The sequence below is a fragment of the Accipiter gentilis genome, chromosome 8 (assembly GCF_929443795.1).
Source record: "Accipiter gentilis chromosome 8, bAccGen1.1, whole genome shotgun sequence".
Taxonomy (NCBI): Eukaryota; Metazoa; Chordata; class Aves; order Accipitriformes; family Accipitridae; genus Astur; species Astur gentilis.
The window spans coordinates 1384942-1400171 of NC_064887.1; the positions used below are offsets into that span (position 1 = coordinate 1384942).

At 46.4% G+C, this 15230-nt stretch overlaps 1 protein-coding gene across 1 annotated transcript; it reads left to right on the top strand.

Moving 5' to 3' along the window:
- The first annotated feature begins 366 nt into the window (after window positions 1-366).
- On the top strand, window positions 367-13380 carry PTGER3 (prostaglandin E receptor 3). Its single transcript, XM_049808204.1, has 2 exons — window positions 367-1298; window positions 10113-13380. The coding sequence occupies exons 1-2, from the start codon at window positions 465-467 to the stop codon at window positions 10398-10400; spliced, it is 1122 nt and encodes a 373-aa protein (XP_049664161.1). The 5' UTR covers window positions 367-464; the 3' UTR covers window positions 10401-13380.
- The last annotated feature ends 1850 nt before the right edge of the window (window positions 13381-15230 follow it).

Here is a 15230-nt window from a genome sequence, read left to right on the forward strand (position 1 = left end):
CAGCCGCCGCGCAAGGCCGCCGGAATTCCGCGGGCCGCGGCCGCTCCCGTCACCTCACGGCTCGGCAGCGGTTCAGCTTCCAGCGGGACACTCGGGGTCGGCGGACGGCGACGGCCCCGGTGCCGCCCGGGGGCAGCAGAGCTCACGGACCGGCTCGGCCAGCGCCCGCCGCCGCCATCGCGCTGGGGGGACCGGCCGGCAGCCCCCCGTCCCGTCCCCCTGAGGGAGCCCGTCCTGAGGCACGGCAGCGTTCCCCAGCTCCGCGGCTGGCTGAGGGCGGCGGGGCTGTGCCGTGCCGCGCCGCGCCGCCTCCCCGTTCCCCTCAGGGCGGGAAGGGCCGTCCCCCGCCCGCCCGCCCGCCCGCCTTATAGCGGCTGCCGGCCGCGCCTCGCCTCGCCTCAGCGCTCCGCACCGCCATGGGCCGGCAGCTCGGCTCCCCGCCGCCGCCGCCGTAGTCCGTCGGGATGAGCCGCTGGCCGCAGTGCCACGACGAGCCCAACGGCACCGAGGCCGGCGCCATGGGGCAGTGGGACAACGGGACGGGGCGGGCGGCGGAGGGCTGCAGCGCCGTCTCGGTGGCGTTCCCGCTGACCATGATGATCACCGGCATCGTGGGCAATGCCCTGGCCATGCTGCTGGTCTCCCGCAGCTACCGGGCCAAGGAGAGCCGGCGGAAGCGATCCTTCCTGCTGTGCATCGGCTCCCTGGCCCTCACCGACCTGCTGGGGCAGCTGCTGACCAGCCCCATCGTCATCTCCGTCTACCTGTCCGACCGCGCCTGGGACGCCGTCGACCCCTCGGGCCACCTCTGCGCCTTCTTCGGCTTCAGCATGACCTTCTTCGGCCTCTGCCCGCTCTTCATCGCCAGCGCCATGGCCGTGGAGAGGACGCTGGCCATCCGGGCGCCCCACTGGTACGCCAGCCACATGAAGACGCGGGTGACGAAGGCGGTGCTGCTCGGCATCTGGCTGGCCGTCTTCGCCTTCGCCCTCCTGCCCGTCGCCGGCCTGGGCCAGTACACGCTGCAGTGGCCCGGCACCTGGTGCTTCATCGGCACCGGCGACAGCCAGCTCACCGGCAGCCTCTTCTTCGCCACCACCTTCGCCATCCTGGGGCTCCTCTCCCTCGTGGTGACGGTGGCCTGCAACCTGGCCACCATCGAGGCCTTGGTGTCTCGTTGTCGGACCAAAGCGACCGCGTCCCGCTCCAGCAAGCAGTGGGGGCGAATCGCCACAGAGACACTGATCCAGCTCTTGGGGATCATGTGTGTCCTTTCGGCCTGCTGGTCACCGCTGCTGGTAGGTCGCCTTGCCGCCCGCCGTGGGTCAACCCCAGGCTTCCTCTCTCCCTTGGGGCAGGAGGCAGGATGGTGCCCCAGAGAGAGCCGCCGGCCTGGGCAGGGTGGGAGGCTGCGGCGGTTGAGGTTCCTCACGGGCAGTATGGCCGTGAACAGCCTCTGAGGAGAGAAGGCAGGGACAGGGACGGAGCCTGGGGGGTGTCAGGTGTGGAAAGCCAGTAGGAGAGAAGGCTGGGAGAGGGTAGCCCAAGCACAGCATAGTTGAAAAAAATAAAGACGGAGGAACTGGAGTCGTAAGGAGGGACTCTGAGGACAGCAAGGGTCTTGTACAGAGGGGAAGGGCAAGTCGCGAGGACACCCTGGGTCTGGGAGCGGGAGGCTGGAGTCGGCGCTGCTCGTGGCACGGAGCCACGGGCAGATCGATCGGGGAGCGGGAGCGGCTGGGGTCGGCTGCGGGCTCCAGCGGCAGGGAGGGCACGCTCTGCTCCTGCCCGGCACGGCGTACCTGCTCGACAGCACCAGAGGGGTCTGAGGGTGAGGGGACAAGGGGAACCAGAACCTGCTTGTTCCTCGTGTGGGGGAACCTGCGAGGAAGTTTATCGAGACCCTGCTGTGGGGGAACCTGTGAGGAAGTTTATTGAGACCATGCTGTGATGGAGCCCTCTGCTCATGGGAGACAGCCGTTTAGGGGTTTTTACTTGCCCCCACCTTGCAGCAAAACTTACTTCAGTGCTGTATGAGGAAAGGTAAACTTGAGGCTTTGCGAGTGCCTTCTGGTTTTCAGCAGACTCCTCACTGTACCGTATTTACGGCAGCATTCTAGGGTTTTTGTTTCTGGCTCTTTAAAGGACCCTTGCATTTCTTTCTACCATTTTGTCATTCCTCACTTAGGCCCTTTCTTTCTTGTCAAACTGGGGTAAACCCCTCCTCGTGATGTAGAAGTGGAGGAGGCTGAATCCACATCTCCTTCTGCCGTGTGGGACAAGGGCACTACCCCATCTAAAAAGGCCAGCGTATTCTGCTGTCAGAGGATAGTATGATTTTTGGAAAGTTTGTACTTGGGATCCATAAGCAGGAAAGGGCTGAAGCTAGCTATGGTGATTTTGAAGTTTTGTGAAAGGTGCTTTATGACTGGAGAAGGATTTTTCTTCCTTCTTGTGCACAGAGAACTTGAGCTCTCGTAAATGGGGCTGTGACAAGAGGAATGGCTGACAAAGCTAACGGCTGATGGGGATGAGGTAAAAATAGAAAACAAATTAATTTAGTAATGTTATCCTTGTAAATTAATTAAAATCCATCAAATCTCCAAAATAACCCGGCCCCAAAATAAATCAGAGGCTGTAAGTTAGCTTTCTGGAGATCATGAACAGCTTGTGACAAAAGTAAAATATGAAACCACACTAAAAATTTAGTGAGAACTTGAGAGCAGAGAATAATGTTCTGCTCCTCAAACCCCAAGGAACGTTAGATTTGGTAAGTTAAACCAGGAGACTGCCCTGTCACTGTTCCCGTGTCTCCGTGCATTGATTGCCCCCAGTCCCAGCCACCTTGGCTAGCCGTTAACATCGCTGTGGCACATCCTGCCGTCCTGCTGACGTCTGCAGTTGAGTCCCAAGGGGAGACACTAGGATTTCTTTATTTTACAGAAGTTAACTGTTGCACGCTTGTCCATAATTAAATGTGAAAAAATTAGAAGGCATTTATTAAATGAAGGAAGTATGTTTGCTTCTCAGCCCTTGCTTTTGTAGCCTTTCCATTGGGTGCAGGTTCTGCCCTCTGCAGCCAAGCTGGCAGGACCCCCCGAACAGCTCCATGGGGGCCATGGAGCTGTTGCACCTGAGGGTTTAACTAGCCTTATAGCATCGAGAGAAAATCCCCGAGATGAGGGACACTTTTTCTCTTCCTTCAGAACCTGAGTACTCAGAAAAATCAGTGAGGATGCAAGGATTCGCTTTGGTGGTTTGCTTCCAGTGGCATTTTTGCAGGTTTGACAGCCAGAAGTCAAATTGATACATCTGCCCCCTGCTCTACTGAATGGATCTGTGGGAAGTGTTACTGGGATGAGTTAACGGAGCAGAGCCTGGGTCAGAAAGCCTGTTGTAAACAATGCTGAGACCTCCAGAAAACGCTCAGAGAGCTGGTAAGAGAGAGCAAGGCTTCTCAGAGTTTTGGCCACGGAAGGTGAACTGACTCCCTGGCGAGGAGCCTGATGCTCCGAGTCAAAGGCAGGGCCAGTTGAAGAGCTACTGGTTGGCAATGCTTTGCGTGCGTTTTACGATCATATGGAGGACTGCTGCCCCACTGGGTGACACAGCCGTAAGCCAGAGTGAATTTGTAAACAGTGTGGCAGCAACACATGAAAGCATATAATTTGTTCAGTGGAGTTCTGCAAAACTTCTCTGTCTAGTCAGCATATTCTCCAGTCTTCATCTTCATATTCTCAAAATCTAGAGTCCTGACCACAGAAGCATTTTTATACATACACTTCAACTTTTTCTGTACAACTACAAAGTACGATTTAGGAATAAGAGGCCAGATTTTAGGAAGAGTGACCCTGGGGTAATGCAAGTGCATTTTCAGTGAAAGCCAGATAGTAGAACTCATTTAACCTATAGCTGCATCATTTAGCAGTTGTAAGAAATTTAGTTGAAACAGGAACCCAGGGATTTTCAGAGGAGATTTTTGGTTTTTTGAAAAAAGAAGTCTGAGTTTTAGAACTGAGAATTAATGGATTCTGACAACTATTTCTATTAGGTAAACAATGCCCCTTTACCCAGACAGTATTTTTAGACTTGATCTGTTGATGAAAATGACAAAATCAAATGTGATTAAACAGAAAAGTGAAACTTCTGATGATAGTGGCTGTGCTCTTAACAGCTTAGTGAAGTGTCCCGTCTTTTCTCGATTTGTGCTGCATTTGGTAGAAGAGAGGAAGCACGTACATTATGCAGGCATTGTCTCCTTTTGTCGTGCACTCAGGTTCTGACTTGATTTCAGCATGGAGAACCTGGGAAAACACTCCACTTAAGTAAGATACTGCTTTATTGTAAGCGGTTTCCAGTTCATGCTAATCTTCTATTTATTTTGGTGCTCAACTATGGAGCATAACCATTGACCTAAGCTGACAGCAGATTGAAATGAGTCTGAGGTAAAACAGAGGAAGCTATTCTTTGATTGCACAGAAACATTGGTGCAGTACAGACTGGAATTCTCATAATAATTCTTTTAGAGCTCCAGGCTACAAAACTATTCACTCACAGAGTTGTTTCAAGACTATTTAAAGCCAAAATGCTCAGGTATTCTGCTGCTTTTCCTATTAAAATACTTCTTCTCCTTAACCCTCCTGTCAGACAGAAATTAAATACATTCTCCTTTACAGGTATTTTTATTAAAAATATATTATTTTGTAATATTTTTAGATGTGCAAAACATAGTTATGGAAAGCACCTTTACTTAGAGAGAAAAAAAGACAGTGATATCACTGAGCTGCAAGGAAACTAGATGTCTCCTTTTCTGTGAGTCAGTAACTCTTCCCGCTAATGCTTCTCTTCCATCTGAGGCTGAAATAGCCACCTGTTTCAAAACTGCCCCAGCGTACTGATAATTTCAGTTTGGCCAAAAGACTGGATTTTCCTGGACTGTATTTGTCTAGAATGAGGTCACAACCGAATGGTAGAAATTAGAGCACATTTGTTGGAATCCCGCTAGACTTTGGTGGGACCTTGTCACGATTCCCTGCATCACTATCCTTCTGCAGACATGTTCTTATGAAAATCCTCAGCCTCCTCCAGTAATTCTCCAAGAGGATTGCAAATGATTTCACTATCACATGTTTCTGAGAAACAGAGAAGTGATTTGCTTGAGGTTGCTCGTGCCAGCTGTGCCGTGCTGCCCTGCAGAAAGTAACACGGCCTCAATGCGGAGCCGGCTCCTAGAAGCAGTTCTTCCCAGGACATGTTGGTACGTCTGTGGTCCGGTTGGGTTGCCCTCCTGCAAGAAGGTTGCTAATAAAGATAGGTCATGAGATGCCATGTAACTTAGATCCTTTCTGGGTTACTGTCAATCTGATGGATGAGCAGCTACAGTGAGGGGTGAACCGAGGTTAGAGTGGTGTGGATGCCGAACATGCCCTTCTGTAGTCTCCTGGGCTGGACGTGTCTTAGCTTTGCCTGCAACAGGCAATATTTCTACTTCAAAAAAGAAATCCATGTCCATGCTAGGCAATGGGAAGTTCTCCTTCAAGGGTCCACAGGCAGAGTCTGTCTTGGCAGTTGGCCTGCTCGAACTAAAGTCTTTCATTCTGCCTCAGCTTCAGTAGAGGCAGCAGAAGAGTCCTAAGAATTTAGTGAGACAAAATTACAATTTTGGTTTTAAAACAAGATGGTACATGACTATAGGTATTGTTAATCACCACAAGGGAAAATCATACCCTGTCCATCGTGGCTTTCCATGGTTTACTCACGACAGCTGCTATTTGTATCTCATCAGGAGAACCCTCTCTTCCTCCCACGGCTTGCTTTTTTATGTGTGAGAGAATTGTTTAAGCAACAGGTTAGGGCTAATGGGAGAGGAGAAACAGTGTAAGAGGATGAATCCTCCTGTCTTCATGATGCATAGAAAACATGGGGGTTTTTTTGGAAGCTATCTCAAGAAAAGATTTTGCAGTTTGGGACCAGGAATTTCCCGTCAGATTCTTACCCCGCGTTCCAGACCAGCTACTCAGCTTGTGCTTGGCTGAAAAATGTGCACCTTTAAGCACATCAACTGTTTTATTCTCCATCTTTTACTGCAGATAGCAGCAGTTTCCAACATAGTTTCTAAAACTGGAAAAATGTCTTTGGGAAAGTTTTCGTCTCTTTTTTTTTCCTTTTTTTTCCCTAACTACAATGGAAGTTCATTCTAAACTTATTGCAATTTAATAGTAAGCTGCCTGGGAGTCCCTGAGGTAACACAGACTGCCGATGTAAAGTTAAGCTGGTGGCAATATATCACAGTGATGGTTGCCAGCTGGGGAGCCCATGAAACAACCATGAAAAGTTCTTGTGTACTACAATCCAACTTTATTCAAAACGCTGTAAAGATATCTCACAAAATGCATCTTGTCTTTGGTTGTAAGTTTGAAAACCAGAGCAGTGGAGGTTTAATGTTATTATAAAACTACATTCAGTGATAACAGCAAAGTTTTATCTACTCAGATTGAATAAATACAATTATCAGCTATATTATTATATGCATTTTGAGCCAAATTTTTTATTGGCATAAATTGTGTAGTTCCATTGACTTTATTCCACCTGGTGTTGTTCCTCTACCTTTTGCAGTCTTTCTTTTAATTCATTTAGAAGACCAGTACAGGCCATGATAAACAACCTCTAAGGATATCAAACAAATAAAATTTCCAGTAGAGCAATTGTTGGTCCAACAAATATTCCAGTAAAGGAATATTATGTAATAACACCAAAAATAAGCAGCAGTTGTCTTCTTGGGAAATGTATCTTATTGGCCTGATATTTTTGTAGCTCCATGGGTTCACTAACAAAAGAGCAAGACAACAAGGTCTGCAAAACAAGGGTCATTGCAGAGTTCCCAAAGGACGAGCTAGAAGATCTGATCTGGGAGAAAGTAGTCCGAATACTGGGAATGACAAATGCGGTGTGGACACAGCATATTTATATACTCTTTACTGCTACTCTTTATGGGATGGTAATGCTGCGGTCCCCGTCAGGAGGTGGGTTTTGCTGGACTCTGGTGGGTGCAGGAGGCAGATGCTGCAGGCAGCGTGGACCAAGCTGTAACAGTGACAGTGTCCTAAACAGACGGAGGTGGCAGAGAAAGTGTTAGGATTGCCATTGTGTGGGTCTGGTGTGCAAGTGGCGGTTTTGTATTCCGGGTCTGTATCTCTCTGTATTTTTAAAAAGCTCTACCAATGGCTACTTATTTTCACTTTTATTTAAATTAAATGTAGTAGATGGAATCCTCAACTGCTTCTATTTAAAGAAACAAAAACAATTCTACTTTGCTGTGTGAGCTGCCCTGCCTTCCAAAGTCATCTAAGTCTTTCCAAGGTCAACACATGGTTATTGATCTGGCACCCAGAATATCCCTTTGAACGGAAAAATCCTCCCCCGTAGCCTCTGCTCCTGGTCACTCTTGCTCTGACTGTCCCGGTTTATGGGGACAGCAGCAGTCCAGATGTGACCTTTCTGGGAGACACTCTGCTCTGAAGACAGCCTTCTGTGGGAAAACCTCGGCTTGTGGTGCTGCTGGTGCGGATTGTCTTGGTTCTTTCAAAAGGCTGAAGTCAAATGACTGACTGCGAGTCTTGTCCCTCGGGCTGTTCCCTGTGTTTTCAGGACTGGCTGCCAGTTTATTTAGTGTATGGTACACCCGACCTTTGCAAAGACAGTGAATTAGGTGTGCATCAGAGCCGTTGCGCATGGGTATCCATCTCCTTGACATACACAGTAGACACATCAAAATGTGCGGACCTACTGCATCTCAGTTCCGCAGGATTTCCAGACAGTAAATTCTGACAGTCAAAAGTCTTCCAGTCATGGCCAGGAGAGCTTTGCATGCAAAAAAAGGACCCGTCCAGGAAAAGTTAGGTGTTCAGTAGCGCTGTCCTCGGAGTATGGAGTGTGGCACATGGGCCCTACCCCTGGCTTCCCAAGTGTCAGGTCACTTGGCACTGCCACTCGTCGGTCCGTGGTAGGAGCTGGTACCCAGCTTGTTACCTGACGTACACGGGGAAGCATGCCCCGTCCTCACATCAGCTCTGCTTTTTTCCGTGCTCTAAAGCACCCGAGAGCTTCATTGTGCATCACAGCCAGGTGTAAGAGCACGGGTAATTTCCCCATTATACAGCTGACACACACGTCGTTTGGCAGCGAGTTGCATGGCAAGCGCCTGCTCAGAAGGCGTTTCGATCCCCGTGTTTATGGGCTCCTGGAAGAAACATCGCAATACAAAATCTAATGTAGCTTATCTGTAGAGAGGCAACTAAAAGCCTCTGAAGTGATATATTTTTAAGCAGCTGTAGTTAGTACAGAAAACTTCACTGGTACTGACTAAACCATAGAAAATTATATCTATCTGACATCTCTCAAAATGTGATTCATATTTCCCATGGTTATGTATTAGTATGTGAGAGCATAACAACGCCAGAACTGGTGAGCTCTCTCACCAGCTTTAAAAAAAACCCAAACAAAAAAACCTTCTCACCATTTTTACCTGAATAAGCCGCAGCCTGATAACAAACCCAGTGCTCCTGTGGCTGGAGCACTGCACTGGAGATCCCAAGCCGGGTTGTTTTTCAGTCACAGGTTTTCTGTGCAGCCTGTAGCAGCCCTTGGCGGTGTCTTGCCTTTCTAGTCTGTAACATGAGAGTAAAGGTGTCCTTGTGTTTCAAGGCTCATGACGTTGATAGCTGTAAAGCAAGCTAAAACATCTTAATCGGGAAAATGAGGATGTACAAAGTATAGTTATTTTACTTGTACAAAGTATAGTTATTTTACTTGATTGAATCATTATAGTGCAGTCTTCAGTTTATAAGTCTTTTAAAGATTGTTAGCCTTCTGGCAACCCGTAAGAAAAATGGATTGTGTCTGCTGCCTGTACCCTACCAACAGCAGATACCTTCGCTGACACGTTGAAATAGGAGTCATAAAATTACCTTAAAGTACAGATTTTGGAGTGACAGTATTAATCAAAGCTGCCTCTTCTTTGGCTTTTCAGAATAAATGAGTGACTATTGCTGACCAGTGCTTATGTTCTCACATGTGCCATGCACGTAATACCTGGCAGGACCCACATAGCCCTGTGCTGCATATCTAATATTGCAAATCGAGATGCTGCCATGCCTGATGGCATTTAATCCCCCAAAAATCAACCAGCTTGTTGCTTTTGGCTCCCAGGCCAGAGCTTGCTGATCTGTGCTGTGAGGTATGGGAGACATCAGTTATGGAAATTTCTACTTGTGTGAAACATTTTGCAATGTAAATAGTGCCTCTTGGTCATGCCAGTTTGGATGCTGTAGGAAACAGATTCCTAAATATATCATATAATCACTGGAGGAGTACAACTGAGGGGGGGGAAAGGAGGAAATACAGGTCAGGTTAATGCAAAATTTAGTCTGTGGCTTTTGACAAAAGAAAAAGATTTATTTTTCTTTTGACTTAAAATGTTTTCTTGACTCCTAGCCCAAAACACCTTTATTAATACTTTTAATTTGGCTCAGTTCATAATCAGAATAGTTTACCTTAAAATCAAATTCTAAAATTTAGAAGTCATAGAATAAAACATCTTAGCTTTAAAATAAGAAGACATTTTTGTATTTGAAATTCTTTTTTCCTGACTTTTACTGTTCATAACATGATTTCGAAGAGCTCTACTCATCATGAGTTATTCAGCTGTTCCTTGTAATTGCAATAATATGATAATGATAAAATGAATCCCTTTAAGTCAATTTTGCAAGGTCAGTAATTTCCCTTTCTAGCCAAGGCCATCTTGAACCTCTAGGATTTAGCACACAGCTTTCTGTTGTGTCTCAAGCAGGGAAGCAGCATGTGCTGCCTTGGTTTAGCATGAGATCTGTAAGTCAGTCTGACTGATAGCTGAAAGGTATGATGTTTATCACTCATTTTACACACACACACAAACTGAGCTGCTCTCTCAATGCTTATTTGCTCTGATCACAGTTTGAATTGGGTAAGGGAGGAAAAAAAATTGACAGGATTTTGTCTTTAGGGATATTTGCATATAGTGATAACAGATAACAGTCTCCTAACATATATCACGTTCTCCTCCTAACTTTCCTTAGATAACGATGTTGAAGATGATCTTCAGCCACACATCGTTTGAACGCTGCAAGGGATTCTCCGGTGAAGCCCCAAGCTCAGAACTGCACAAAGAATGCAATTTCTTCTTGACAGCTGTGCGTTTGGCCTCACTAAACCAGATACTGGATCCATGGGTTTACCTGCTACTCAGAAAGATCCTCCTCCAGAAGTTCTGTCAAGCAGCCAATGCTGTCTCCAAGTGCTCTAACAATGAGTGGAAAGAGAGATCAATCACCTTGTCAGAGGAAATCAGACGGACAACGGCATGAAGGAGCATCGATCCATTTGCATGGAAACTACTTTTGCCAACGAGTACTCTTAAAATTTACTGTGAATAGGGGTGTCTGTAACATGTTAGCAGCTGCATAAATAGCTGAAAATGGTATTACCGAGTGGACTTACAGTGCCAAACACTTATTTATCCAATGTGTCAAAAATTCTCAAATATGGAAGAAGGAATTGGGTTTGTTTCTACATTTTGTTGTTGTTGCCATTCATAACTGAGCTGCAGAAAAATGACGTTTCCTGTGCCTAAAATAGAGTTTGAAGAGAATTCTCTTGAGTTAAGGTAGAAAAACTGGTTTTCCTATCAGGGGACACTTGGAACAGGTTCAACAGATTAAGTTACTGAAGAGACCCACTCCTATATATATTGTAATACTAAGATTATCTACTTCAGAGAGTTCTTCTTCCTCTTTTTTTTTTTCCTTTTTTTTCTGAAGGGACAGAGGGAGAAAGGGGCAAAAAATACAGGAATTAAAGGAAGACCAAATTAGGAGACTTTATTTGGATGTCAGTGGCTTAAAACTGAAAAGGTTGTGTTGTAGCAACGATGGTACATCATCTCTTTTGAGAACTGAAGGTAGCACGAGTCTCATGACGCATAGGTTTGTCCTGATAAATACTCATTCTGCATGGATGCTAAAGTAAGCTCATCTGCTGAGGAGGATGTAGCATTGGGACAAACAACACAAGTGAGAAATCTATGATATTTTTTTAAATAGCAGCCTGTGAAATACCCAGGCATAACAAGAATTGCTGTTTGCAAAGCACACTATAAAACTACTTTGAGCAGATGGAGAGAGTGATAAACAGGTTGTAAGAGACAGTAAATGTTCTTCTTCCTCTAGATTAATGGCAAAGGTTTACAACACCAAAAATACTGTTTCCATATGAGTTGTTTTATTTGGAAAAGCACATGTCGAGGAAGAAAAGGAACATCAAATGATTTTTAAGTAATGGGCATGCCACTCAAAACTTCATTACTAAAATGTCCTACAAAGTGGCCAAAATAGTACCCCCAAATAGTTTCTTTTTTCTTTGCTCCAAAAAGACAAATTTGAGAGATATGACAGCTTTGGGAATTTTTTAAATAAAGCGAACTGAAAGAGGTGGGTAGAAGTGTGTGCATCAGTCAGACCTTTCCCCCAGGTAACTTTCAGGTTTTATTAGAAAACTGAGTTCTAATCCATTTGTGTCACATCTAAAGTTTTTAAAAGGGCTACATTTTTGTCTCATTTTCTTCACCATTTTGTAGATAACAGCCTCTAATATTTCCTGTTTTGTGGCCTCTTGGGTGAAATTAGATGCAAATACAATAAAATACAATATATCGTATAGTTGTACAGCATACAGTATGTGCCATATAGTGTCAAATTCAGGGGCCTTAAAGGCAAATTAATCCTGCATCTGCTAGGTATTTCTTGTACAGAACCTTTATTTTTACTTCTCTTCCTTTGTTTATAAAATAACAAAACAGAAACTGGCTACTCACTTTTCTTGTTCTGCTACTGTGTTGTCTAATTCCTTATCTTCGTATCAGTCAAACAAAAATAATTAATCTGACAGCAGAAGCCACTGTCTACATAGATCTGGTTTTATCTGGGTGGTGTTCGGGTGCAACCTAAAAGCTAATGTCTTAACGTTGATTCAAGAGCCAGCCTAAAACCACGGAGGCAAATTTTGTAAGGTGCTACCTTTCTTTTATCAGTACTCATCATCTTCTTCAGTTTAATGAAATAAATTCCCTTTTCAGCTACGAGTCGACACCATCTTTCCGGCCGTGGGACCCCACGCTCAGAGCCGCGTGGCCCTGGCGAGCTGCTGCGCTGTGCCTGAGTCAATGTTGAGCGTAACAACTGCACATGCCTGCACGTTGATGGTGCTGCTGGTCCCAGTTCATTTACGAATCAGCAATTTGGGGAACATGGTGAAAGAAAAATTTTACTTATTCTCTTTGAAAAAGTGCCCTGCAGGATTCATACTTTTTTTAAAAAAAAAAATGTTGGAATATAAAAAGCTTGTTCTTCTGCCCAGAGAATTCGTACCGTTCAGTTTATGTACATTAGCTTTTAAAAACATATAAGCAAACCCAGTCACTGGTAAAATATGTCAGGATGACCTTAACAATTAGACTGAATCATTCTTTGTCAAGACATTTCTGAGCAGCAGCACTTACAGAGCATACAGCTTATCTGGGATCCTAAATGGGATAGCGAGGGAGAGGTTCTGCAAGGAAGAGTGAATCAATTCCCCTTTTATCAGCTTTTTTATAGTGGCAAGAGGGGAGTGCTGTTTTTTCCTGTACACGATCAATCAAATACGTGGTCATGAGAGAATGGCTCAAACGTGACATTGCCTTAAATTGGCTGTGGGAAGGGACCCTTGTGCATTTCTAGAGGAACTGGACGTGGGCTTGTTGTTCTTACGTGTCAGGGGTGGTTTCACTTCAGTTCACTTAAAATAATTTTGTTACGCCATGCCTTTTTTTAGTGAAATAGGACACTCACTCTTATATTTGGAAAAAGGCAGTTCTGTCCATCTTTGGGTACGGTAATATGAAGAAGCTACTTTAAATATCAGAAAATGGGAAAGAATGTCTGCTTTTAATTTGTTTACAGAAAAGGAGTTTAAGCACTATTTGCCAGCCATGGCTGCCGTAACGGGACATGGCTGGAAGAACGCACTTTCAAAAATGACTTCAAAGAGGTTAAGCGTAAATGAAAGCTTTTATTTCCCATTTACTTGTTTGAGTGGGAAGGTGTATCTTTGTTGCATTTCTTTAAAGATGCCTTTTATGTGATGTATTTAAATTCCACTACAGTAGTATTTCTAATACTGGTTTTAATATGTTGTACTTCTGTCCGAGTTGTTACGGGAACTGTAGTGTAATGGTGTTGAGATCATTGCCTTAAAACCTAGCTTGTTTGTGTACCAAATCAATGTGTGTTGTATCAGTCAGAATTAAAGTTCGGCAGAATAACCCGTCTCCGTTTCCTTGATTCCTCTTGCCTGGGACACAATGTCACAACAATTTCCAACAGCCTGGACAGAGCTGGGGCTGGAAGCGGAGCCGCAGGGTGCTCGCCCACCTTCCTCCCCGCTGCCCACTCCCGGCGAGCTGTGCACAAAAGCGGTAGGCGATGGAGAACGGTCGATCCTAAGGCGTAAAGCATTGTTTAGTAATGGGCCTTCCAATAAAACACTGAGTTTTGCAAAAGCACCACCTGCTGATAGGAGCCAACAGGTCTTGACAGGTTGACGTAGATTAGATTTTATCTGCACAGTCTTCCAGCTAGTGCGCGGGAAGCGCGCTGCGCCGCTGAGGAAGGCTGGTTGGGTTTGCTGCGTCAGTACAGGCTTTGCGGTTCCTCACCCGCTGTACGCCAAGCTCACGCCTCTCGAGTGCGGGGTGAGGAAAGCACGCAGGACCGGGACTCCGGGCACCCCCAAATCTGAGACCCGGCTCAGTGTCTGAAGTGGTTTCAGCCATCCGCAGCCCCTCTCACCAAGGGCGTTCCTGCTTTTTTTTGCATTATTTACATTATTTTACTTCCTTTTTTTTACATTTTGTAATTTTAACACAGACTTTTTGAGCTTCTAAAGCAGATTTATACAGAAGTGCAGCAACTGCACTACTGTGCTGGAAGCATCGTTAGGATGGGCAAACCCAGGCCACCATCACAACAGAATTCATCATGCTCCTCCGGCAAGCCAGTGCAATGTCACCATGTATTTCTCCCAAGTTAAACGACCTTCAGAAGAGAAACAGCAAATGACTATACGCAATTTTCCCTTATTTCATATGCCCTGCCTGTTCCCTTACTGCTCCGTGGATTTATGGCGATTGCCGTGCAGCAGTACCGCCAGACTGGCACCCCAGAGGAATGGCTACTGGCTAATACACGGAGGAGAAAGACCCAGGGAAGCTCACCTTTCAAATCACAGCTCGTCTTGGCTACTGTCCTGAAAGGAGATTCTCCTGCAAAAAGCCCTTCACAAAGGACTTACTGAGGTGGCCCACGGGTGGGTTGCCCCAGGGCAGAAGCCTGTTGATCCTGTAAACTTCTCCTGCAGCTGGGGCAAAGCCTGAGCTGCCGGGTGCCGGAGTTAATGTCAACAGTCACAGGCTGATGGGAGCCTTGAAATCAGTGCTCTGCAGCTAATAACATCAGCAGCACCTTTATTTAAATTTTCTCAACCTAGCACGTCACTATCTCACTGCAAAACTGGAAATACTGACCATCACCTAATTTTTATCTATTGGTGTGCACATGTGAGCAGCTGGCAATCGACAGTGATTGCCGCATTGAAATCTTTCACTTCTGGAGACCAGAAGGGAGCGTGAACGACTTCACACGTGGACGCTTCAGCATAAAAAGGGACGCTCTTTGTACCAAACAGACCGAAACCAAATTACGGCCAGAGCACCCCTTGCCACATACCCGAAGAGCCGTGCAGGGCCGTGGTGGTACTAAGCATGGTGGTTTGGGCTGTGGCCACTTTGCAGCGTCACAGATCGCTCTGCGGCCCCACTTTGGGTCCTATCGGGCGATATCTAGATGAAGATGAAGATATCTGCTACCTGTGGTCTGCCAGCCCCAGGTGTCGGGGGGGGAGGTGGGTCTGCTGCCCTTGTCTTCAGCTTCTTCCCTTCGGCGGCCACCCCTTGCCTCAACAACAAGCACCTCCTGCACCAACGCATCAGCCCGGCTTAGCAGAGCCGGAGCAACCCTGCGATCCCAGAGTGACCGACAGCCGTACCGCCTGCCGCTCGCACTCTTGCGAACGGGCTTAAACACATCGATGGGTGATCTCGG

What these genes read in the sequence shown, in the direction of transcription:
- PTGER3 (XM_049808204.1), top strand. Translation starts at nt 465, where the DNA reads ATGAGCCGCTGGCCGCAGTGCCACGACGAGCCCAACGGCACCGAGGCC. An exon ending in CCTGCTGGTCACCGCTGCTG is followed by an intron (nt 1,299 to 10,112) that starts GTAGGTCGCCTT and finishes AACTTTCCTTAG; the next exon opens with ATAACGATGTTGAAGATGAT.